The sequence below is a fragment of the Acartia tonsa genome, chromosome 4 (assembly GCF_053477335.1).
Source record: "Acartia tonsa isolate MP-2025a chromosome 4, ASM5347733v1, whole genome shotgun sequence".
Lineage (NCBI taxonomy): Eukaryota > Metazoa > Arthropoda > Copepoda > Calanoida > Acartiidae > Acartia > Acartia tonsa.
In genome coordinates this window covers 19818001-19845643 of record NC_137263.1, presented here as the reverse complement: position 1 = coordinate 19845643, position 27643 = coordinate 19818001, and the positions used below count along the sequence as shown (strand labels likewise).

Here is a 27643-nt window from a genome sequence, read left to right as displayed (position 1 = left end):
ACAAAGGCATTTTAATAATAGGTATTGATTCTACAGTTCTACGAAGACGACATTATCATCATTTTAAAATTTAATTACACGTACAAACAGATTTATCACAGTAGTAGCTTGAAAATATTTGATTAATTGATTGATCACAGCTTTACACTTACATAAAACATTACACTGTTAAAAAACTTCTTTTTTATGAAACTTTTACAACGTATTTTTTCCAAGTATGGAACACAGTAATAGTGTCTGACTGATTATGACGTAACAAAAAAAATTAGCCAATGAGAGACCACTATAATTTTTACCATAAGTCAATAACGGCCTCTCATTGGCTAATTTTTTTTGTTACGTCATAATCAGTCAGACACTATTACTGTGTTCCCAAGTATGTCTTTGAAACAGATTAATATCCGCTAGATTAGAATCAGTTCTCAGTCATACTGAAAAATCATGTATAACATCGTATTGCAGACAATTTTCAACAAATATGAAAATAAAAATTATAAAATTAAAACAAGTTTTGGTAGCGCAGGCCCTCTAACAGGTCCCTCGAATCTAACAAAACTGGTTTTAATCCTTTATTTTTTTCATTTTGATATCCGCGGAATACTGTCTATAATACGATGCGATAAATTGTCAAAGAAAATATTTATTTTAAGATGAACTTTCAGAAAAATTCTGAAAAGTTCTGTATATTATTAAACTTAGATTTATTAAGTTTGAACTAAAATGCATTTTGAAGTATTATAAAAGTTTCATATGTAGAAATACATTTTTTGCAGAGTAATTACATATTATCCATATTTTTAATTTTATGTAAGAAAAAAATTTAAAATTCATCATTTCAAAATAATTCTATTTTGTACCTATGTATGGTAATTGATAGTGCTTTAATTAAGTTTTTTAAAATTAAATTTTACATTTTAAATTTTTTTATTTTAAACTCATTTCATTTCAAATTCTTTTTTTCTTATATAGAATAGAAGGACGGAAAGAAGGGTGGGTTTTTGGCAAAAAAATAAGCCCCTTTAAAAAAAAATTCACAAAAACTTGGTCAAAATTTTCTGGAAATAAAAAGGTTAACTTCCCATTTGATGTCGATTACACTTTATAATATGTTTTTATATGACACTTTAGTTTTACAAGCTTTGCTGTGTCTTAGCTTTTTTTAAACTTTTCATTTTTACATTTTAATATTCTTAAAAGATATGTAATTTGACACTATAACATGGAAACAGCAAAAGTATAAAAATAAAAAGAAAATAATTCTGAAGTAAATGAAAATGCTTTTGAAATCACAATTTGCACTTCTCATTTACCCATTTATTGTTAACTATATTCTTAAAACATTTAAAATAATTAATTAACATACTCTACAAAAGATGGAAGAATTTTATTTTTGGTTTGTAGTTTCTTTTAGAAGATCTTTTTGAGATCAAATATGTTTAATATTTGGTTACAATTTAGTTAATATTTGTATTTGTGTGTGTTTGTTGAGACTTCTTCAATGACATTCTAACAATTCATTCATTTATGTCATAATCAGACAAACACATAATATCTAATGGTCTCAATTAGCTGTATTTCTTCCCTTTTGTCCCCCCCCCCCCCACCCCTTATAATTTGATGCTGAATTATGAATTTAATGTTGGAATTTGTCTTTGTTGTTTCTCAGAAGCGCACAAAATTGTTAAAATTAAACATCTCCGAATCTGGAGCCGGGTTTCCATCCGGTTTGGGGTCCGCCAGCCGCCGGCCCATTGTATCTAGGATAAATATTCTGATAGTTTGCTGGAGGCGGTGGCGGCGGAACCGCAGACATTCCTCCGCCCATGCCCAAAGAATTTGGCGGAAGAACTGAAAGCTCGGGTGGAGGGGTGGGCGGCGGAGGCAGGTCGTTGTAGTCAAACTGGGCGGAGTAGGGAGCTCTTGTGCGCGGCAGGCCGGAGGCAAACTGTTGACTGGATGCCCCAGGTATGCCAGCGGCGGACGGGCCGGAGCTGTGGAAGCCATAGGGGTGCTGCAGGTGGTCCTCAGAATCTGAAAAATAAATTTATTAAATTTGCTTAAACTTTTTGACAATAAACAACAACTAAATTTTTTTTTCTAATTATTTACTAAAGAAATAAAGGAGGTGCTTCTACGTTAATTATAAACTTAATCATGCTTGAAAGAAAAAAATCAAAATAATGAATTTCAGGAAGATTGAATAAACAAAATTGGATAGGTGAAGTGTTATCGTTTTTTTAGAGATGCATATTTCTTGAGTGCACTTCCTTTCAATCAGATCTTATCTAAAATGAAAATATGGAATTCACTTGGGGGGGGGGGGGGGGAAGAGGGTGGGTGCGGGTTGTGAAGAAATTATGCAATTTTAAAAATGGGAAAGGTGAAACTAAAATGGATGGAGAAACATGTTGTGCTTCTGTGAGGCTGAGTGCCCAAAACTTTTAATAAAAAATGAATTTTGATATTTCTCGCCTATTTATATACATTATACAGGATATATGTTTGTTTTTAAAGATTAATCCCCAATAATGTTATATATTTCAAAGCTAATTATATAATTCTAATGCTATTAGATAAATTTGTTTAAACTTGTATTTATTCCCCCTTTTCCTTAAGTAATTAAAATTTGCATAAATATTTAACTTTTGATAAACTCAAGTTCAATGTTGATCATATCATATCAAATACTTCAATGGATTCGGGGATAAGTAAATGAAAAATAAATTAACATCCTCTAAATGAGAATGTATATACGTGAATATTATAACAGGGGAAAATTTTTCGTCAATGTTGCTTGCTAACATAAAACTCGTTTAATGGTCAATTCGTTCATACAGTAGGAGGGGTAAAGGGGTAAATCGTTATTTTAGCCCGCTGCAAGTTTCACTTTATTAGAAAACTTGAATATCTGGTGTAAGATCAAAGTAATGATATATCTATTGGATAAAAATTTAAAAATTTACTTTATATCCCCAAACCGATCCCTAATACCCTGCAATTTCCCTATTCTGCATAATTATCCAAATAAATGTTTAATTGGCAAAATTAGTTTAATAAGTAATTTGGTGGATATAAATACTTGAAAATTTAATCTACATGGATGTATTTAGTTTTACATTAAATTATGACAATGAATAATTATATTTTTGTAACTACGCTATTAGAGGCCCCTGCTTTAAGTTTAGTTTTTTAAAGAAAAAGTAGAAAATTTTTGGGGGGTTAATTTTTAATAAGAGCATTTTCCCTTGGAAGAATGGCAGTAACCTCTCCCAAAATAATTATAAACCAACAATGTAAAGGAGAACCATATCGGTTCAGCGGTTAGCAAGACCTTTCATTAAAGATAGACAGACACAGATCATATTACTTTTATATAAGGATACATGAAAGTTAAAGATAAATTTTAGGTAAAGCTAATTTAGTTTAATTTACATTATTAAGGTAAAAATAAATAAATAGGTTTAGCATAAAATAAAGAAAAGCATTTTCCGATTTAAAAACAACATTTTCCCCATAAATTAATGAGATAATCTAAATCAAAAAATAGTAAATTATTCAATTACCCAATTTAAAAAGTTTAAATTTTCGATGCTTAGAATAGACATAATATTGTACTTTTTGAATTGCAGGGAAGATAAGTTATCCCTAATTTATATACCTATGATGCCTATACAAAAATAAAAGTGCTTAAAATCATGCAATAACTTTAAGATTGTCCCAAAAACTAACATGCTAAGTAGCGCAGTGTGAAAAATAAAAATGCTATGTGAGAGAGCGGAGCATACCTTGGCTTAAACAGGTCATAACCATACCAAACCTTTATCCTCCTCGCCAATACTAGGCAAGTCTGCAGCCAAAATAAAATTACTTCAGTTAAAAACTTTTTAAAATTATATTTTTGATTATGTTGGAAATCGGAAGAAAGGTGCTCAGGCAATCATAAAAGGCTAAATAATGCACAGGTAGCACACGGCTAAAGTAAACGTGCGTAGTATACTTTTTAGCAAGCTTCCATGTTTTTTTTGCAATGTACGAATTTAGCTGCTGTGACCTTCCTTCGTATTTCCGACTTGATTCAAATATTCTTATGTCATTTGCATAAATAAATCATTTTGAAAGAAACTTTGTATGAAAATAAAACATTGCTGAGAGTTTAACACAGAGAATTAACACAGGGGGACCCTTTCATCTCTTTTGTATGTGTCCAGGGAGGGAGGGTTGGGGAGGGGGTGTTTATTACACTGGTATCCAAAGTTTTATAATAACGTTTGCTGATTTGTGGGCCTAACAACTTTGGGGACTTTTAACTAATTTTGATTTGTTGGTTCATTTAGTTTTTAGTTTCAACAACAAATTGTAATCTAGAGAACGGGTAATTTTGTGTACCATCATTGGGGAAGTACATAAATTTTTTGGCCACTGTCCTATCCTTTTTTATCCCTGGTCGCGGGTGTCTGTGAACTTGAAATTCTGACTATACACCTCTCTTTGCTTCTTAATAGTCGTTTGTTGCCTTTGAACCGTGGAAAAATAAATAAACAGTGTCGCAGTCAAAGTGTGAAAATAAATTTAGTTTGCACAGCACATACTCTCTCTCCTTTGCTCAATCAAGAGGGACAAAAATTGACACACAAAGTTTTGCCTTCTTTATTTCTCATAGAAAAAAACGGACAAGTTTCACAAACAGATGATAAATAAACTTGAAATTTAGTGCAACCTCTCCCGTTCTCCTTCCCTCTTTTATGTTTAAAATATATAGAAATACAAATAAATACTTTTAGTATTTTTATCCTTCAGCGATCTAAACATTTGAAATCACTGGGGGAAAATTCTTCTTTTATTGACTGAATGAATGGAAATCATGTAATGGTTAAAAGAAGTGTAAATTTTACTTAGGAAATTTAATATTTTTTTTACTTCTTTTCTACAGGAAGTGAAAATCTTAATCTGTGGATTAGAAATCGCAAAAAAGCAAAATATTATTAGTGCTAAAATAAAGTCAAGTTGGATTTTAAATTAATAAGATTATCAGAAACATATAGAAATAATATTTTTTACAATTAGCCCCTATTAACAAAAAAAAATATATTTGAACTAGAAGCTCTTCATAGTGCATATAAAAAATGACGTCATACAATACATATGACCAATGATAGGCCAATGGACAGACTAAATTGCCAATGGCAGGCCAGTATACATTTTAATTGACCAATAAAAAGCTTCTTCGAACAAAAACTATTTTGTCATTCATTAATCAAGCACGTTTTAATTTGTTTCTTTTTTGGTATGTATATCTTATTGCAAAAAAAGTTTTTCTTCAAAGGGCATATCACTGTATACATAAAAGAACCAAAAGTAAGTATATTTGTGTAAAAACTGTCAGTACAGTAATCCTGCATTCAAAACAAATTTTCTCAGGTTCTAAAGATTTAACTTTTTATCCTATGCTTGTAAACATAACAGTTTTATTCCTTTAAAAGTTAAACACAAATTATTTGCAATGATTATAAAATTAAATTAGTTTTTTTAAAGCATTATAGCATAAATAAATAATAAATATTAAACCTAGTTTTGTAAAACTAGAAAATGTTTTTTTTGTTTCTTTGTTTGAGACAGGAAACTAAAAACTCACCTAGCGAATGAATGAATCTTTGTCTGCTAAGATCTTCATCATAAGAGTATTGATTGTGTTGATGCCTAGGCATTGTACCATACAGTGAAGGCAGGGGTGCTCCACCCCCACCTCCTTGACCGTCCCCGTGGCGGGTGCCATAGCGTGACCTGTTGTCAATAAGGTAGGTTCTGGCAGGTCCGTCGTGGGGATCATCCAGGTATTCCTCCTAAAAACAAAAATAAGGTTTTTTTTAAAAAGTCTATCCAATGATGTAAAGTAGTAATGTTTTTTTTGTGTGAAGCTTATGATTTCAATAACTACTGAACTAATTGAGTTTTTCTTTTCAGGGATGCTTTAATTAGGTCTAGGATTGGTTTTAGGCTATCTTATTTTTAGATTTCAGTATGGGGATGGATTAAACTATATTTGTGTTTTAAATAACCTAAAGCTGTTTTAAAACCTAAATTTTTAAATTTGAAGGTTAGGTTTTTCCTCAATTTATGACTTAGCCTGTTGGTTATTAAAAATATTAAATATTATGATTTGATTTGTTGAAGAGTAATTTAATGTGTGAGGATAAGTACTTACCACAATAGGCGTCACATTCATTAATCTTCATTCACACACAGACACACCCACCCACACACATACACAAAAACACCCACCCACACACAAACACAACACCCACCCACCCAGAAACTGATAAGTTATAGCTGATATTCACAAAAATTACACAAAATACTAAAAATATTAATCATTATAATCAAGTAAAAAATATTTTTAAAATTTTATTTATTAAAAAAATGCGGTAAATATTTTTTAATCAATGTTCAATTATGAAAAAGATAAGGTAAAAGGTATTCACAAAGACTTCCCTTTAATTTTCTTTATGAGTTGAAAGAAATAATCAAAGGGATTCTAGGCCGCCACAGCTTCACAATTTTTTAACAAGTATTTTTATTTATTATTGGTAAGGAATAATGGTTGTCTTAATCCGATTCCGTAAGTATTTTGACTTTCAGAATAAGGTCAAGCAGTTATAGTGTTGGATGTGTTATGGCAACTACTTAATCTAACATACAATTTAACCTAACCCTAATTGATCCCTAGAAGTACAACGCCTTACTTCGCATGAATAAGGGAAGTAGGCAAAACCCTGCGGATGGAGATCCCTGTGATAATAAAGTATAGTAAACCCTACACAAGAACCATTCATACCATCCATTCAGACGTTGAAACCCTGGAGGCAAATCACACAAATTAGAATAGTCCAACAATAGGCAGGGGATTCCTTTTCAAATAAAATTCTTAGAACTTTTCAACATCAAATTGTATTCGAGTTTGTTTGCTTTACTGTTTAATGAACATTTATGGACAAAAGGAATAGTTTTAAAATAAATGCTTTATTGATGTTAATTGCTTTTAGATTTATTTTATTTTATGTAAAACAATAGTCTTTGTCTTAAAAAAATCTTTAATCGAAGTTTGGGAAAAGAAATGCTATACTTTTTTTACAATATGGTAAAAATTATAATGATGATATTATTTGAAGTTTGATTAGTTTGTATTTTGCACTTTTAATGGATGCTTGAAAAAAGGGTAAAACCTTTAAAATTAAATATGTTTTAAAGCAGAAGTAGCAAAGCTACTCTATAACTATTTTTATGTACTTGTTGTAGACTCTCTAAATTATTATTGTTGTATGGTGCACCTTTAAGATATATTGAGGGATATGAAAGATAGTTTAACTTTATTCAGTGTCCCTTTAAAGTCACAAAAAATTTATTTTATTTTTGTTTCATATGTTAGTGATTTTATTTATGTTATCATTGTTTAAATCAAAGATTTTTTTTATGAAGATAATTAAGATTATTTTTTTACAGTAATTATTGAACAATGAATAAAGCTATCCAGGGATCTAAAGGGAAAAAAAAACAATGGCCGATATATTGATGTACATCCCCAATGATGATACATATAATTACCCCTTTTGTAAATTAAAGTTAGTGGTTAAACGTTTGAAAACTCAACCAATTAAAATTCCTTAAAGTCTCCAAAGTTGTGAGGCCAAAGAATAAGAAAATATTATCATAAAACTTTGGGGACTAGTGGAAGCTACCCCTTTTACAATGTGCGTAATAAAATTTGTGGTTTTGTGGGGGGGCAGAGTTTATTGAATTTGGAATGCAAATGTAGTGTTTACTTATCCATGGACTCATCTCCTCCTGTTCAATGTATTTGCTAGAGGATATTTACACCACTCACAAAACATTTTTCAAATACAATTTTACATTTTTGATAGCGGAGCTATTCTATAATTATGATATAGTGGTATGATGTATGTCCTTTAACACTAATACTCACTTTTTAAAACTTATACTCACAAAACATTTTTCAAGTACAATTTTACATTTTTGATAGCGGAGCTATTCTATAATTTGGACGTGGAAGGCCAAATATAATGACTTACATTTTCTTGTTATTATGAAAATCTACTAAGCTTAATTCATAGGTTTATAACAAAAATGTTATATTCCGTGATTTATTGACAATTTTTTTATTGCCTCGCCACTACTTAATATTTTTGTTCCAGTTTGTCTATAAAGAGAACAAAAGATCTTTAATAAGTTTTTTTTAATACAGAAGAGAAATTAGTAAACTATTAAGAAATTTTAAGAGAATATGATGAAGCAAAAACAGAAATAAATAATGGCTAAATCAATCACTTAATTTTACTTCACCTATTTATTAAAACAAGAAATTTAGAAGATTTATTTATTGATTGAAAAAATGGGGATGTTATTACTTGGATGTTACACCAGATTTTCATGCTCTTTAACAAAGTGAAACACGAAGCGGGCTAAAAAAACGATTCCCTCCTTCCAATCCCTTTACCCCATCCCCTCCCGCTTCTACTGGATGAACAAACTGACCAATAAACGAGTTCCATGTTAGCTAGCTAATTTCAGACCATTTTCCACCTGTCATAATATCCACGTATATTAACATCTATTATAAAAAAAACTGCTTATTTTTGTACCTGAGAATGATGATGATGCCTGTGATCAGCTGGATGGAAGTATGTGCTGGACCTGTCTGAAACCTCTGACAGTGTGTCCCCCATGGTATCGTTGTAGCTGCTTCCAACAAACATTTCTATAGTCGCGGACTTGCTGCTAGCACTCGAACTTGTACCCTCTAAAAATAATAACAAAAAATGTAATCTAAATTGTTGGTTAAATACCAGGAATAAATTGTTTTCTTACATACACATGTTGCACACACTGTGCTCATAAACAAGAAAAAGTTGAAGGTGCATCAACAACAAAGAATGGGTTTAGTTTTTTTAATTATAGAACTTTGCTTTTACCCAATAAAAGAGACATTTCCAACACTTCAAATGTAATTATGTTACAGAAGCCACATTCAACTTTTTAAGTAAATGAGCACAGTGTGTTAAGTAAATGAGAAAATATTTTTCACACAATGTTTAATAAATGACATGCTCTTTGCTCTCTGCTGTAGAATGCAAGTTTAATTAAAGTCACAAAAAAATGTTCAAATAGCTCCCAAAGTTACAGTTTTAATATATTTTTTTTTTATAAAATTTATGTTTATTAAATTTAAGAGGTACATTTATTTGTACTAGGTTAGAAATTTCCCCTCTCTTATTAGTAATTATAAGCCTTATCTTTTCTATACATGTTAATGATCATGCCTTATAGTAATTATACTAAATAATTCTAGAATAACGCCATGTCTTTAATTTGTCATCTACACCCACTTTTATTTATTATTGTCGGCATAAACTATAAAAATTCAATCTTTAGATTTAAGTAGTTTTTTTATAAAATTGTTTTGGATTCTATATACTTCTATATTTAGTTGCCTCTTACAAAGTTTCATGAAAAATTAACCAACAACATTAAACATCTTTGATAAAAACATCAAATATTTAGTAAAATAATGACGTTTTTAAAAAGTTTTTAGAGAAAGTCTAGCCCGGGCCACTCGTTAAGGCATTTTAATCAAACCCTTTGAAGATATTTATGTTGACAATTTGAAGTTATTAAACAAGAAAATGGTACCCAAAGTTTTATTCTACTATTTATTGCCCAAGCTTTTGTCTAAGATGTTGTCTTTCAAGACACAATTGTAATCTAATATTGAGGTTATTATTGAAACAAATTGTTTGAATATTCTGCAGAATATACCTAAACAAAGTTAAATTGGAATAGTTGAGGTCTGTAAGAATTTAAATGATATTCAAGATTTCCACATAGTTGTTCTCATTTCATACTATTTCACAAGAGGATTCTCAGCAGGAAGGGAGAAGACAATGAAAGATAAATAAACCCTTAATCTTCCCCACGATATTATCAATATATCAAGATCTATAGACTTTTAATAAAGGTCAAAAAAGTTGCATTAACCTATCCCTGTTTTCATTGATTTTCTTAGCATAGTTGTAATAATCTATCAGCTATAGTTATCAAATATATAATCATTAAGAAGGGGTGTAAGGATAAGACAATGGATGATAAATAATATTCAACCCTAATTATTAGTATGACATTGAATTTTCTTATGAAAGTTAATTATCTTCCATTGTCCTCTACTTTCTTGATATTGATAAAAATCTAATGTTTAGCAGTATATCTAAGTAAAAATCGTTTATACAAATCATAGTTTATTCTTTTAAGAGCAAAAAAAATTAATTTGAATCTTATTTAGTTTAATTTAATTTATCTTTGTAAGTAAAAAGTATTTTTACTTGGAATATATTGGAAACAATAGAAATTTCTAAAACTACTAGGGTGTCTAAAAATTATTGTATAGGGAAAATAACAATCTTTTTGGGACACCCTTTAAATAGGATTAACTAAGTTGTTAAGTAATACAATATATTAGTTAGTTCAAATATAGATTGTTAGTAGGTTAATTTCCACAGAAAAGAAATCTAAAATAAGGTTAGGTTAGTAATTTTAGCAACTATAATAGATAGATAGATAGAGAGTAAGAAATGATAGAAGAATGAAGAGCCCAAGTCTGACCAATACCATGAAGGATGCACCACCTACCAGTAAGAGAACCCTTTAACTCCGTGGCCTGCAACCGTTTCCTGATGAAGCACAATACGAGGACGACATTCAGAATGACAAGTACGACACCGGCAACGGACACGCACATCACGATCAACAAGGACACATCCTCCAGCTCGGCCTCCAGTGCGGTGCTGATCTCACGGGATTCTGGCGGCGGGTTGCCTAGATAATTATTCACAAATTAATAAAATATAAATTAATAAAATAGACTTACCAAACAAGTGTTTAGCAGCTCTTCGCTTACAGTAAAAGTACAATAGAACAAGGTTGAGTATGAGAAGGATGGATCCGACCACTGATACAATGGTAAGGGTGCTTGTACCTCCTCCCCCTGGCGAGTCAGGTTTACCAGGCTCCTCCTCTTTCACCTCAGCTATCGCCTCACCTGGGCCACAAAAAGTTTTAATGAACAACAACTTTTTTTTTACTTATGAGTAGTTCTGATAAAGAACAGCGGGCTATAAAAGATTCTCCCCCGTAAACTTTATAATCTAATTTCTTCCTTTCGTAGCTAAAAATTTTGATTGGGGTACAAAGATTCTTCGGATTTTCCGCCCAATAATTAAAATCTACCCAAAGGAGAAATTTTGCAGAAATTTTGTCTATCAAGATTGGGGGTATTATTTAAGCTTTTTATTGAATGATTGTAAGGTGAAATAAAAATAACACTGCGTTACGTTTTTCTGATTGTGTCAAAAATCTGTTTTATAACCTATATTTATAAATATTAAATATATTTTTTATTGAATTATAAAATCATATTTGGAAACTTTTCAATCATCAAATTAAAATTCACATCAATACAAATTGGATTTGAATATGATTAAATTAAATATCATTCTCAAAAGAGATTCTTATTAACTCAAATTTGATATTTAGATTTCAAGTAGAATGTTATAATCTTAATAATGATATGTAAGTAATTTTTAGCTGTTTTTTATTTGAAATGCTTAATATTTTCTTAATCCTACTTCATTTTAAAAGTATTTAGACATGAAAAAAGTTAAGTAAAAAATAATTAAATTGAGTGGATCTTGAAAAAACCACTTGTATCAAAATGATGAACCTAGCAAAAGTGTCTGACTCTCATTATGACGTAAAAAAATTAGCCAATGAGAGGCCACTATAAATTGTACCATTGGTCAATTACAGTGTATAATGGCCTCTCATTGGCTAATTTTTTTTACGCAATAATCAGAGTCAGACACTTTTAATAGGTTCAAAATGATTAAAATTAAAACTAAAATATTTTGTTGAAAGAATAGTTATTCATCGTTTTATAGACAGCTTTCTACGGATATTAAAATAAAAGATTATATGATTAAAATCAGTTTTACTGATGGGCCGATGGGACAATGTCCCGCGTTAAACAAATTTGTATTAAATTATGATTTTTATTTTAATATTTGTGGAAAGGTGTTTGTAACACGATACTATAAATGATTTTTCAGTATTGCTGAAAACCGGTTCTAATCCAGGGGTTAATAACCGGTTCCAAAACATACTGGAGAAATACTTACTTGCAGTTGTCGCCTTCACTGGTGTTGAAGTATAATTGCTCTCTCCCTTCTTATTATAAGCCATTATATGAAAAGTATACTCCGTGCTGGGCTGCAGATCTGCTACCTCATATGTTGTAGCATCAGATGGGTTAACCTCAACATAGAAATAGTGTTGACTGCCTGTCTTCATAATTCTGAGTCTGTATGCCTGCGCGAAGCCGCCATCAAATCCTGGCTGCCATGCTAATGTAACGGATTTATAGGTAACGCCAGTAGAATGTAGATCAACGGGCGGATCGGGATGACTTTTAACGTCAAGGACGATTGTATGCTCGTCTGATCCCAACACATTAGTAGCAACACACTTGTATGAGCCGTAATCAGATGAACCAACGTCTTGAATAAACAGAGTTGATTCCCACAGCAAAGGATTTGGCTTTTCTGTTGTGGTCCGATATTTTGAGGATTTTTTCATTTGTGTTGGCGTGGCCAACTGTTGGCCTTCCTTTTGCCAGAAGAAAGTGATGTTGTTGGCACCGGATGCTTGGCAAACCAGCTTGGCCTCTTCGCCACGGTTGGAACCAGCTTTGGAAAATCCAGGTGACTTGTCGATTTTGGGTTGGTCTGAAAAATCAAGTTATTTTAGTTTAAAGGAACTTTTAGTTTGTAACTAAAAAATATATTTTAGAATTTCTATTAAAAAACTTACGTCTGACAAGCAGGTAGAAAGTTTTGGTGATCTGAACAGGCTTCTTGGCTGGAACTCCATTATTGGCCACACAGGTAAACTCTCCAGAATCAGACTCAGTTACATTCACCAGAGTCAGAACTGAACCAGTTTCTTCCATTCGTGTTCGACTTTTCTTTCCTAAATATAAAGATTTCTTATTCGATCATTTCAGGAGAGAAGAAAAAACAATTGCTTTTACATTATTGTACCTTTAGTTCTAATTACTACATAATAATTTTAGTTAAAAAAATTAAATTTCATAATTATTGTTGATTGTCGTACTCCTGTATAGCAACTATATTATAAAGTAGTAAAAATATTAAAATATCTATTAAAACCCATCAGATTCTTTGTTCAAAACTTATCATAGTGATATAAAATACATTTATGTCATTACGATAAAGTTAATAGGCACTTGATGAAATAAATCTTCCCACTTATAGTTTATTTCTTCATAATTAAATTTCAAGATTTTTTCTTGAATCATTGAAATATTACTTTGTTAAGATACAATAAATTTATTGTTTAGGTTCAAGTTTAAACAAACAGTTTGTAGAAATTTGTGTATTATATAATATATACCTACCCAGCATATATAGGTTAGAGTCAAGTTTAAAATTTATCTGTCACTAACTTTCAGATTTATTAAACTTTAATATACCAAAACAGAATTGTAATTCCTGTGTATTGTGCTAGAAATTTATTTTTATTGCTAGTATTTTTTTTATTTTATTAAGATATTAGTGTAAAACAATAGAGGGAGAAGGGGATAAATGTCCCCACCCCGCGGACCCTGTGCCGACTTTCAATTGAGTCTTTAGAAATCAACAAATAGCGTCGGGAATATTAAAAGAAAAGCAGAAAGCAATTTGCTAGCAGACAAAAAGGTCTTTAACAGGGAGATCAAGGTAGTTTTCTTGTTATATTTTGACCAAATCAAAAATATCCTTCCCTTTTCCTCCCCATCTTACTTTAAAAACTAATTTTAGTACTAGGAACAACACCTTAGAGCAATGCTTTTTCATTTTTAAAATTCTATATCTCACCAAAATGTAAAAGTAAATACTGAAATTACTTTATTGATATTTCAAACTCTGTAAACATTTCCAAAATTTTACACCAAATGTCATAAAAGATTTTACAGGCAAAGTTTAGAGATATTTTATCAATTTTAATTTAACATCTGGCATCTAGCAACATTACTTCCAAGTTACTTTAGTAAATATTGTAAAAATCGTCACATAATGGATAAAATTTCCATTTTAGTAATTAAAAATTAAACCTTTGATATCAAAGAAAAGTTCAGAGCATTAAGATATTAGTTGTTACCATTTTTGTTAAAAGCTAAATGTTGACAAAAGGCAAGTTATAAATTTGAATTTAAAAAAAATTAATGCTACATTATTTTCTTTTAACCCTATGTACATTGCATAAATTTTACTGCAAAAAAAGATGCTAAAATAGTTTTAAAAGTTTAGATTGACAATTTTAGCAATTTTGCAAACGTAAATAAACATTGGATATCTAAAGCAATGTGCAATGGAAACCATTGTAGGATTAAATGCATTGCATTCTACAGATCGGATATTTCTCTTCTCGTCAAATACACGTTTCAGAGCCTCCCAGACAAATATTAAACATCCAGTAGTTTGACAGTTCAGCAAGGTGCAAATATAAATTCAATATCCATCCTCGATACTTTGAAACAAACAACTTTACAACAGTTTCAACAAGATTTGCAGGCTAAACTGGATTTTAATTTGTATTTAATATTATATCATTCATTTGCACAAATATTTGGGGCTAAGTTTGGCCCGCAAGCTAGACTTAAAAGAGATTCTGAACAACACATCAAAAAAAGTTAAACTTTCATAATATTCACACTATTACATAAATATGATAGCTTATGAAGGTATATATAATAAGTAATCAAAAAGGATAAGACAATGGCCGATAAATTGATGTACATCCCGAATAATGATACCCCTCTTGTAGATAACAATAAGTGGTTGAAACGATTGGACACTCAACTTATTGAAGCAACTAATCAAAATTTAACTAAAGTCCCCAAAGTTGTTAAGTCAACGAAATTAAGTATTATAAAACTTTGGGGACTAGGGAAATAAACAGCCCATTGTCTCCATCCTTCCTGATATATAATAGAATATTATTAAGTTATACTAAGTTATCCTTGTTGCTTTGTTTGTTTTTCAAATTAAACAAAGATGCATCTTATTATTTATTATGTTGTTTCTTTCAGGAAGTAAGAGGATAGCGGTGCACTGTTTAATCTACACCCTTACTACCCCCGCTAATTTTGTCCAATAAAAATATTTCAACTACAAATATTCCATAAAATTTTTTTTTTTTTTGTCATAATCCCGCATTTCTTAGTTTCTTCAATGTGCCTTGATTTAACAAGACATTTGTGTCTTTTAGACTTTAACATGGCATTTGATAGCGCTATATAATTCATACTTACCAAAATCAAAGTCTTTTCTATTCCATTTCAACGTTGAATTGGTCAACGGCGTAGCATCCACTAAACACTTGATTTCCGCTGGCATACCCTTGTCAACCTCGACTACGGTAACAGAATCAAGAAACCTGAAAGTATAATAATAATCAATACTCACTGAAAAAGTAAGTTGCGCAGTATTCTACTTTACCTTTTTATGATTCTACAAAAACAAATTACTGTAATAAAATTTTAAGTAAAATATAAAATGAAATGTAATTTTGTTGTAGGATTTAAGTTTAGTCAGAATTATGACTGGGGAAGAATAAATAGAATTCAGGTAAAAAAGTAAAAGTAAGTTTTTGAAATAAATAGTTTGTATGCAGATGAAATAATATGATGCATAATAAAAGTTGATACAGAGGTGCTAAATGTTTGCTTGCCTTGTACACACGCACTTGGGTAAAGAATTACTGCAACGTGCTGGGAAAAAAATACTCAATTCTTTTCGCGAATCAATTTCCTATGGCATTTTAATAGAAGGCATAAATTTCAAAGATTGCACATGTTTAACACAGCACAACCTTACTTCACATACACATACACACACACACACACACACACACACACACACATACACACACACACATACACACTAACACACACACACACACACACACACACACACACACACACACACACACACACACACACACACACACACACACACACACACACATAAAGATCTTCAATACTGACTTTAAACATGCAATTCTATTACTTGAGATAAAAAAGGTTGATTTCATTAACAATAAGTAAGGATAACAGATAAAAAATGGCTTTATAGAGTGTTTTGAATGGTAGTGTAGTGTTTAAATTATAGTTGTTTTTATTGTTTGTTATTAAAAATGATGTACATATGACAAGGAAAATGTTGTCCAAAATTACAGCAGCAAAAACTAAATATAAGAAGACAATAGAAAAGAAATAAGTCATTTTAAGTTAATTGAATGCATAACACAAATGGGTAATTCCTTAACTTAATTTCACGTATGAACGGCCAGACATGTTCTTTATTATAGAGTAGTTGTGCAACAAATAATATTGCATGATTAGAATATACTGCACGACGTTTACTACAACAATAAATAGACAGGGGAGTGGTCTATAACACGTCACAACTATTAAAAACTTATATTAAAAATATATACAACAATTTATTTTTGTTGGGCTAATAAAAATTTTATCAATGCACTTTATACCTACCTATTTCTAAAATAGAAATTTTTGAAATATTTATAAAAATTTAAAGAAACAGCTTTTAGTGATCAATTAAAATGACGTCATACAATACAAATTACCAATGATAGGCCAGTATACATTGTAATTGACCAATGGTAAATTGTATACTGGCCTATCATTGGTCATTTGTATTGTCTGACGTCATTTTTATTGGACAATATACGCTGTTTCAATTTTTTTTTAAAATTAACAATACTGATACTTAATCTTAAAAAGGTAGACATTTCTCTATAATAAGATTGACAAGAACCAGTTTTTTAAATTCTAAAAATCACTCTATAAACAAGGAAGCTACAGTGAAACACTTGACGGACAGACGGGCAGATACAAGTTACAAATTAGCTGGACTACGTATAAGACTACAGGAAGGAAACAATGTTTTGAAGATATAAATCTAATTATTCTGTCTGATTGAAGGTTTATTGTGTTTCTCTTTAGTTTATTCACTATTAATCAGGAATGTAGGGGTAGGCAGGGAGGAGACAATGCGCTGTTTATTACACTAGTCCCCAAAGTTTAATAATAGCGTTTTCTAATTCGTTGGCTTAACTTCTTCGGGGACTTTTATTAAATTTCAATTGGTTTGTTTATTAAGTTGAGTGTCCATACGTTTCAACCAATATTTGTAATCTACATAAGGGGTAATTTTGTATATCATCATTTGGAATGCACAACGATTTATCGGCCATTGTCTTATACCTTTAGATGAGGGATAAGACAATTAAAAATAATATTGATTTTATTGTTCCAGATCTGGGTTCGAAAAACTTGATTTATCAAGAAAATAAAAAATATCTATTTGGTTTTTTTTTCAGCAAGCTCTATCTGCTAGAATAAAAAAAGATAACGGCATTCTAGCAATTATTCTATCCTTATATTCCTACTATTAATCAGGGATCTAAAGGTATAAGACAATGGTCGATAAATTGATGTACATCCACAATGATGGTAAACGATTACTCCTTTGTAGATTACAATTAATTGTTGAAACGTTTGGACACTTAACTTTATGAACCAATAATTGAAATTCAAAAGTCCCAAAAGTTGTTACTCAAACGAATAAGAAAACGTTATGATAAAACTTTGGGGACTAGTGTAATAAAGAAACCAATTACCCCTCCCTCCCTGACTATTAATAGTCTCATCAACACAGAATAGAACGTAACAAGCGAATGGAAAAGAAAATGGAATAAATTATAAAAACAAACAAGGAAATAATTGCACAAGTAGCGGAGTCAGAATTAGATAACACAGTTATTGACAGTTTTACAGTAATAGTTTAGAAATAGGTATCTTATTCCACATGTCAAAAATGAAAATAGCAGAAATTTGAAATGTAGGTATACAGAAATGAATAAAGAGTGGATATACAGAGGAAAAATTATCGTCAATTTAGGTTGGTAGCAGTCAGTTTGTTCATCAAGTAAGAGAAGAGAGGATGGGGAAAATGGGGTGAATGGGAACATTTGAATCTGGTTTAACCTCCATGTAATAATAAATCTATTTTCACAAACAATTGGTAATTATTAACTAAGACAAGAGTAGCTGCGTTAAGCTAAAAATAATATTTCTAGTTTTATACTTCCAATGTTTTCTAACCAAATACAAATTTTTAAAAATCATAGAAATTTAGAATTTACGCAAAAAAAAAAAACAATAGTTTTCCAAATAAAACCTCAAAAAGTTGTAGAATTAATTAATCTATTGTTAAGCACTGCAAATAATTCATTTAGAAAAGCAATCAACAAAAGAATTTGGATCCAAAACATTGTTATATTTACCAAATACTGAAGTTTTTACAAGCAACTAGCAATTGTTTCGAGTTATATCCGTTTTTTTCAGTTGACCATTCAGCAACCCCCAACTAACCCTCTCAATTTTTGTTATTGAATGATAACTGGCTATTATTTTCTTTTATTTTAAAATGAATGATCCATTTAGGGAACAAATAAGGGAGGGGGGGTTCCAAGCTCAGTTGGCGATATGAAAGATTCTGCAATAGTTCAGTAAATGTGCTTTGGATATATTTCTACGGCAATTTCCCATACATTGCGAAAAAAACACCCCTATAAACAATCAAATTTACTTAAATTGCATTTTTTATGTATACTGCTTTAAAAGTTTTATTAATGAAATATTTGGGAAAAGACCAAAAAACAATAAAGCGGGTGAAAAAGAGACACGAAATTGTGCTGCTAAATCCAAATAATGTTGCTGTAAATTTGAGGAGGCTATTAGCAGCCCTGCAAAAGGTTTTTTTGGTAAAATTTTTCTTTTATTCCATTGTAACATGAACGTGGGAAAAGTATGAAACAAAAACATTAAAGTACAAATTTTCTTATTTCTTTTAAACAGAAACATTAATAAATAATTTATTTTGTTTTAAGAAATGTTCTTTATAGCTTAAAAAATAAAAAGTAAAAATATTCACCTCGGAGGATGCAAGATGGCCACTTTGACCTTAAGTTCACTGGTGCCGACCTCATTCTTCACCTTCAAGACATACACGCCAGCATCGCTGAGGCTCACATCATTCAGGGTCAGGCTGCCGCCCTCGGACGCTATCCGTGTCCCCGACACAGTCCTGTTGAGCCTGGGTATCCGGATGGGCGGGTCAACCTTCTTCTCCCAGGTATAGTCGTCCAGGCTCACTTCAGGGTAGGCGTTCACCCCGATGCTGAGCACAGAGGATTTGCCTTCCTCAATCTGGAACTCCTCCTTGCCCCCAGAAAATTGTGGACGGTCTAAAAATTAACAAAAAAATAAAATTCAATGTTAATCTATTATTTATGAATTTGTGCGATAGAATTTAATTGTGAACTATTAGTTTTATAAGAATCTTAATTTGAATTTGTAAAACTTACATTTTATTGTGAGAATAGTAGAATTGTGAACAGTTGTTTGTGAGGCTAGGTGCTCAGCCTCGCAAGTGAAGACAGCCCCAACATGCTTCGTTGTCACGTCGATTTGAAGAACATTGGTGGTGATTACACCCCCGAAGGGTCCCTCCTTAGTGGAAGAGTCCGTTGATGTAAGCACTTCACCATTGTGCCGCCAGCGCATAGTAACATTAGGATTACTGGTATCCGTAACACAGGTCAACACAGCGGATTTACCCTCAACCGGTTTTTCTGGGTCCACGGTGATGGTCAGAACCCGAGGCGGGAATTCGACCGCCATCTTGAAATTTTTTATCACAGGTGTGTCAGGATTGGCCTCGTTCTTGCCCCGACATTCGTAAATCTTAGCGTTGTCTGTTCGATCAACCTTAATGGTTATCTCCGAGCTGACGAAGGAATCGCTGGCGCCTGTGTCGACCACTGCGTCGGCTATGGGCTCGCCGCCAGCTGTCCACTCCAGGGTTGGCAAGGGGTTGCCGGACACCGCGGTACATTTGATACGTCTTTCTGTTCCTTCGGGTAGTATGTCTCCTTCGGAGTAACCAGTTATACTCAAGTCATCGGGAGGATCTGAAAAAAACAAGAAAAAAATTTTAAGCAAAAAAGTTTTAAATTCTATATAAAATTTTTAAAAAATAATTCTCATAACTCTAATTGAAGAACATGAGAAATCTTAATAATAAAATTTCTCGGAAACATGCCTTACTTAATAAATCAATATTTTATATCATGAATGTTGTATATTGTAGCATGTCAAAAAATTACTTGATGTTTAAGTACATCAAATAAAAAGAATACATAATTAATAAGCAATTATGATTTTTAAAAATAGTTGAAAATATTTATATTTGTAAAATAAAAGAATGTGTATTAGTGAAATATATCTGTCGCTTATCATGTAAAATATTTAGAATATGGTAAAATATATAAACAGGGTGTTCAAAATTAATTTTAATAGATATTTATAAAATTTTAAAAAGGGCGTTTGAATACAGATTTAAAAGCTGTCATAATAATCTTTAATTTGGCGTTTTGCTTTTAAAGTTTCGAGGGCCAATGAGTTGATTTGGTTATTTAACTTTCGATTATTTAATAGTTATTTCTCGTATCGTATTATAAACGGCTTTCCGCGGATATAGAATGTACAACTATACGATTAAAACTAGTTTTTTTAGACCCGTGGTGCCGAAGGCACCGGCTAAAAAAACTAGTTTTAATCTTATGATTGTACATTTCTATATTCGTAGAAAACTGGATATAATACGATGCTAGACATAGTTTTTTCGTATTCATGAGAACCAGTTCCTATCCACCGGATTCAAATGAATACGAGAAAACTTATTACCATACCTTTTATATGCATCACTAATTTTTGTTATTGTTGAAAATTAATGGTAGATGGATTAGGACCCTGTATTTGTAATTTGTATATATATAATACCTGATATTTAGCAAAATGAGTGGCCTCAATCAAAATATATGGTATCCAATTCAAGTAATTTAATATCATGCCCCAATTATGACCTTGTTTCATATACAAAATTTCATTATGGGGTTCTCTGTGTGTGTGTGTGTGTGTCCACTTTTATCATGTTCCTGTGTGAATGTATGTGTGTGTGTGATTATATAAAAATATTTTAACTTTGTGTATTTCAGGGATAAGTAAACGGAGAGAAAAAATACCCTATAGGTCTCATTATAAGATAGAAGTGTGAACTTTTGCTCGTGTTAAACCAAGTGACGCTAAGTTGCCTATAGTTTTAATGATTTATGTCGACTATCAGGATTTTAGATAATTAATAGTGCCAAAAAATGTTAAAGAGAAAAAATAAACGTCCATTGACCTACCCTTATATCCCTGCAGTGTGTATGCATATGATTTGATGAAAAATAATTTTGAACTGGAGTAAATCATAATAAATGTCCTATTTAGAGGAAGCTGCATACAGATTCCCTCAGGGAGGGAGTCAATAATGGGTTACGAATATTTCTTCCCTCCAATATCTACAGGATATTTAAAATAGAGAGTCCAACACCTAATATTTTGGCAGAAGAAAATTTATTGTCATATCCATTTTTCCCTGATTTTTCTTGGACAAATAAATTATTTGCCAAAATGCAATCTTGAGTTTGTATTATTGCATTAAAAAAAAATTGCTTGAAATTTAATAAATTTAAATGTATCAAACCAGTTAAGGGAAGCTTCGTAAAAGTCAAAATAATTTGAGTCATACGAAAGTTATATCAAAATACCCTTTTAGGTTGAAATCATGGGATGGATTTAGCTTATTATTATACCCTTTCCTACCTCTTCGAGTCTTTAGAGGCTAAGAGCCCAGCCGCTAGTATGTACTATATAGAGCAGAGACAATTTTTTTTAAAGAAAGCAGTAAAAACTGCTTGAAACAAAGGAACATTTCCAACCATTTATTTTTTGCTAAATTTTGTGTAGAAAATTTGCATAAAAAAAGTTTGAGGAGTATGCCATCGCCTCCACAAAAGTGTCATACCCGCAATGTTTTTTATATTCGCAAGATTCATATTAATAAATCATTTTGTTTAATGAAGATTGTAAAGTAAATAGTGATTTGCGCAATAATTTTATTATGCCGTTCTGAGATCTTTATAAAATGGGAAAAAAATGTTTTTTTTTACGGCAGTAATGGCCCAGCAAGTTTTCGCAGCAACCATTCCTATGCAGAATAATTCTCTTAGTTGCAGATTTTAAATTAGACAAATTATTTCTAAAGCAAGCAGACGCTGGTTTTTTATTTACTTCAATGAATGCTTTAATATGTCTTAATGTAATAAAAATCAAGTATCTTTAAAAATTACAACAGACATCTTTTCAAATACCAATTCAACTCAAAAGCCTTATAAAACATGCTAAACAAATTTCAATGATTCTCTATCATTAGAACTTTACTAAGTCATCAAATGTATCCTCTAAAGATCTTTTTACATTGACAGCAATAGCTCTAATATTTTTATTATACAAAATGGAATTAAAATGAGAAGTAGTATATTTTCATATACAGTGTGCTCTAAGTGGAAATAAGCCTGCTAGCTAATAAAATTCATATAGAAAAACTTTTTAAAATTTAGATTTAATTATTGTATAAATAATCTTTTAATAGCTATATATAAAATCTTTTTTTAAAAATGCATTTGTTTGTCCCTAATTTTTTTCTGGGAAAACTGTAAACCTATCTTTTTATGTAGTTTTCTGGTAAATGTTGCGGATGGGATTATAACAAAATAATGTTTTCACGTCTTCTCTGGGGGGGGGGGGGGTAGGGGGGCGGGGTATGTGTAGTTTTGAACAACATATTCACAATTTACATTCATACGATGCTGAATAGACAATTGGGTTATTTGGGTGTGGAATACAATTTCTTTACAAATATAAGGAAAAGGTATACAGTAGACATTTGACGTTATAAATTTGCAGTAGGATCTCAAAAATGACAGAGTCAAGTGTTCAGACATTTTTAAGGTCATGAGCAGGGTTTTGTCTATTTTGTGGGATATTTGGTCCAATCTTTAATGTTAAATAGAAACAAAAAATCTCACCCTCCCCCTAAAAAATATAGTTTTTTTCTTTATTATTTAAAATAAAACTTTACTCTGGAGGATATAAAATGTCCCTCTAGGCTATGGAATTAGCCACCAGTTGCACAAAAATAAGTTGTTAAGAAAAATCTGTTGTTGGTATGCTTCTTATGTTCTCGTGATTTATTAGATGCAGTTTTCAACCAATACCATAGGGGGAATGAATATCTTGCGAGTACAAACAAATATTTTCACAAAAATTTTTAAGATTTATGACTAAATTAGATTCTACATAGATGTGTATTCTAGTCACATTACTTCTTTTATATAAATAAATAAAAAATCTATCTATCTAAAGTCTCTTTAATGCGTCCACAGGATTTTGATAGGAGGGATGAGAGGGCGCTTATAAAGTGCAGGGAAAAGTTTATTTCACAAACTAATAAATTGTACCCCCTCCCCCCATAATTACAAACTGGTGCGGGTTTGGGGGGTCAATAAACTGAAATGTTGTTGGGGCATGTCAACACCCCACTACTGCATCCACATAAAAAAAAGAATAAAGAAATACTTACATAATACTTTAATCTTATGAGTTTGAACTTTGGTTGTGCTGAGGGCAAAATTATTTGCGTAGCAGGATATCTCCTTGTTTCTATCAGTGTTAGAAATAGGAATGGTGATATTAGATGTTGTTATCCAGCCCCCTTCTTCGGATGTATCATTCCTTGTGAAGGCCGCCTGCTGTATCCTGCCACCCACAACCCACTGGATGGACGAGGCAGGGTTGGAGTTGGAGGTCTCACAGGTCAGGGTCACACTGTCGTTGATCCTGGCCGTTCCAGCGCCAGTAATCGTCACCTTGTCAGGAGCAACTAAAAATTTTAAAAAAATTAATTAAGAATAGTTATTTATCGCATCGTATTATAGATAGCTTTCCGCGGATATTTAAAAAAATATAAATTAAAACCAATTTTGTTAGCCTCGACCAGCCGAAGGCCAGTGCTAACAAAACTGGTATTTATTTTATGATTTTTGTTTTAATATTCGTGAAAAATTGTATGTAATACGATGCTATGCATGATTTTCAGTATGGCCGAGAACTGGTTCTAATCCAGCGGATCATATTCGGTTTTGATGCTTTACTAAAAAATGTTAAAGAATTCATTGAAAAACAAATAAAAATAGAAATTATTCAGTAAAATTTTGGCCAAAAATAACTTTATTACGAAAACTTTTGGTCGGAAAACAATGATGAATCATAATTATTTTTAGAAAAAAAATAGAACTTATCTATCATTTATTTCATTAAAAATATTTATTTGCAGTTAATCTTTGTGGAATATCAGCTTGAAAAAACTTTCTATTCTATGTTATATACATAGTAGTTCTATACAGTACATGGATCAAGTTGAGAAAAAAAAAGAACTTTATGCTTATGGTCAAACGGTTGGCTGCATAGTTTATGGTATCATCTGATATAACAAGGATAGAATAATACACAGGATCAAAGCGCTCGGTGAACCCAAACTTTGATTTAACGCACGTTTTATCTATATGTGTAATCTCTCTGCTAGATCTATTAGTGTTTGAAATTAAGCTTTGTAGACAGCTATTTAGCCATAAGCAATGAAGCTGTTTATAGTGCCTAAAAAATGACGCCACACAATACAAATTACCAATGATAGGCCAATACACAGACTAAATTACCATTGGCAGACTAGTTTGAACTTTCATTGACTAATGGTAGTCCAGTGTGACGTCATTTTTTATAGGCACCATAAAAAAGCTTCATAAGCAATACATTAATTTACAACAACAAAAGACTTTTCATCGTATTTCCGACTCGTTCCCAGTATGCTCTAGAAGGTTATATAGACGGAATATTGGAAAACAAAGTGAAGCTGGTATTCATTTATCTTCTACAGTTTTTTTTCACTAACATATATACCCATAACCCCATATGGGTTAGGAAAGATAATAAAATATGCTTCATTTTTTTTTTAGCTTTATACTTAAAAGTAAATAAAATATTTTAGTGGGGGTTAAATGAACTCAGCAAATACGACAAAAATCTGTTTAAGTAATATCTATTCCAGTATTTCTTTGAAACAAATTGATAACCGCCAGAATAGAACCAATTCATACCGGCCATACTGTAAAAACATGTATTGCATTGTATTACAGACAATTTTACTCGAATAAAAATAAAAACCATAAAACTAATACTAGTTTCAATCTTCTAATTCTGTATTTTAATATTCACGGAAAGCTGTCTATAATACGATGTGATAAATACTTATTCTATTCATTAATTTTTTGGTTAATGTAAAGTCTTTGTTGAAACTAAACTCGAGTTATGCCTACTGCATATCTATCAATCTTAAGGATGTTTACAAATTTTGGCCAATTTATTCCTATTTTTGTGAGGTAATTCTGTAATATTTTTGCGCAGTGAAGCAAAATTTCAACACCTTACTCATGGTCAAATAATTTTACTAGTATGGTTTGGATAAAATTTTATTTTTAATGTTTTTCATATCTATTTATTTGTAAATTAAAGATATTTTTCAGGATAAAAACTATTTTGCAGCTACTGAACAGAATTGTCGATAAAAATTTGTATTATTTTCTGCATTTTAATATTATGCTATAATTGTTATTAAAACAAAGAAAGAAAGAAAAACTTACATTGTACAGACATGACAACTTCAGCGACGAGGGGCGCAGCCAGCATACTATTACTCGCCTCACACCTGTACTTCGCCTTGTTGTCATCCGGCCCCGCCACGAAGCGCAGCACATTCTTAGACTTGGATCCCATGGTGGTGTACGAGTGGTCGATCCGCTGCCCGTTCTTGTACCAGATTATGGTGGCGAGCGGGTTGCCGCCGTAGGACTCGCAGACCAGACTGACCGTCTGCCCCATTCTGATGGTCTCGCCCTCGATGTAACCGATTATTTCTGGTCGCTCTGGGGGATCTAAAAAACAAATTGCAAGATCAAAAAATTTTCCTATAATCCTTTTATATAAAGCAGTAAGGATTTTTTGGCTTAAGCTATAGATATCCGAAAAAACTCGTCCGACTTTTATGTACTTTTCAGGGAAAATTTTTTAATTTGTTGTGATGGTTTTAGGATATTTGCTGACTTCCCCTAGAAGCTGGGGGTAAAGCAACTAGTAAATCATATAGTAAAGAAAAAAAGGATTAATAGTCTTTATAAAGAATTCATAAAACTTTAAAACATTGACCCAAGTAAAATGTAAGACACCTATTTACAGAAAAAAATCCGCATAACATTATAAACTAATGCGGAAACTAGCATGAATAGTATAAACAGACAAAGGCAACACAAAACTCTGTGCACACCTTCATTCAAAACAATTTATCTTGAGTAGAACAAAAAGGGTTCACGGTCAACATTTCAAATGCTAATTGATAGAAAGTTTGTTTTTGTAAGATAAACGTTTTTTATCTAGAACACAGTTAGCATATTATTTTAATAAAAAAAATGCTTTAGCAAAACATTTTTTTAAAGTTATACATGACAACATCCATAAAAGCGAAGCTTTGAAACTGTAGGACAAACGAATATAATCACTTGTAGAGTGTCATAACTGAATAATCAGAATATAAATGTAAAAAGTCGAAACAAAATTGTCAGCAAGTTCCTTGAAAAACTGCTTAAATACAGGATAATGTTTAAAGACATACGTACGGACATTATGGTAACGATTATAAAGTTACTACGCTTTCTAAATCATATCTAATTACTACAGGAATCTCCCTGCAAAGTTTGAAAATGATAGACCAATTCTAACATGCCTAAATTAACGCAAAAACCTATCCGTTCTAGGCGGACGGACCGACCCTAATTATAGAAAACCTTCGCTTTTATAAAAACTTACATTGGACGGAGAGCATGAAGTTAGCGCGCTTTGACTGTCCCCTAAGGCCACCGTGCACAGCCTCGCAGACGTAGCTGGCTTGGTTGTCGCCTGACCGAGCAGAAAATTTGATTGTTGAAACTGTCGTCTTCCTCTTGGCTATTGTGCCATCAATTATTTCATTCTTTACTTCAACATTATCTAGAAATAATTTTAGGTTATTCATCGCATCGTATTATAGACAACTTTCCGCGGATATTAAAATGAAAAATTTAAGATAAAAACAAGTTTTGTTTGCCTCCAGGGCTCGGGATAACAAAACTGGTATTAATTTTATGATTTCTATTTTATTATTCATGGGGAATTGTCTGTGATAAGAGGCTATGCATGATTTTTCATTATGTCTGAGAACCGGTTCTAATCCAACGGATATTAATCAGTTTCGAAGCCATGCTGAAATTCAGAATAATAAACTTGTTTTTGAGTACACGGATTTTGTTGGAAAAATATTTGAATTTAAATTATGTTTATCATATTTCAAGGAGCGGACAGTGGAAAATTAATTTTGTTTTCACCTCTCCCATCCTGTCA

At 31.4% G+C, this 27643-nt stretch overlaps 1 protein-coding gene across 5 annotated transcripts in view; it reads right to left on the bottom strand.

The window, feature by feature from the left end:
• Positions 1-369: 369 nt before the first annotated feature.
• LOC145316371 (nephrin-like) overlaps positions 370-27643 on the bottom strand; it is a 64179-nt gene continuing 36905 nt past the window's right edge. The window contains exons 6-19 of one of the 5 annotated variants that reach the window (XM_080156820.1): positions 27074-27253; positions 25855-26145; positions 23739-24038; positions 19576-20181; positions 19143-19455; positions 15434-15558; positions 12931-13089; positions 12240-12845; positions 11042-11104; positions 10696-10881; positions 8655-8812; positions 5633-5840; positions 3786-3847; positions 1894-2031 (exon numbers count right to left, since the gene is read on the bottom strand). In XM_080156820.1, the coding sequence (XP_080012946.1) occupies positions 3801-3847; positions 5633-5840; positions 8655-8812; positions 10696-10881; positions 11042-11104; positions 12240-12845; positions 12931-13089; positions 15434-15558; positions 19143-19455; positions 19576-20181; positions 23739-24038; positions 25855-26145; positions 27074-27253 (3242 nt within the window). In that variant the 3' untranslated portion in view covers positions 1894-2031; positions 3786-3800. Of the gene's footprint in view, positions 2032-3785; positions 3848-5632; positions 5841-8654; positions 8813-10695; positions 10882-10933; positions 11105-12239; positions 12846-12930; positions 13090-15433; positions 15559-19142; positions 19456-19575; positions 20182-23738; positions 24039-25854; positions 26146-27073; positions 27254-27643 lie in introns of all 5 variants that reach the window. The other 4 variants (XM_080156821.1, XM_080156817.1, XM_080156819.1 and 1 more) reach the window with 4 other exon arrangements.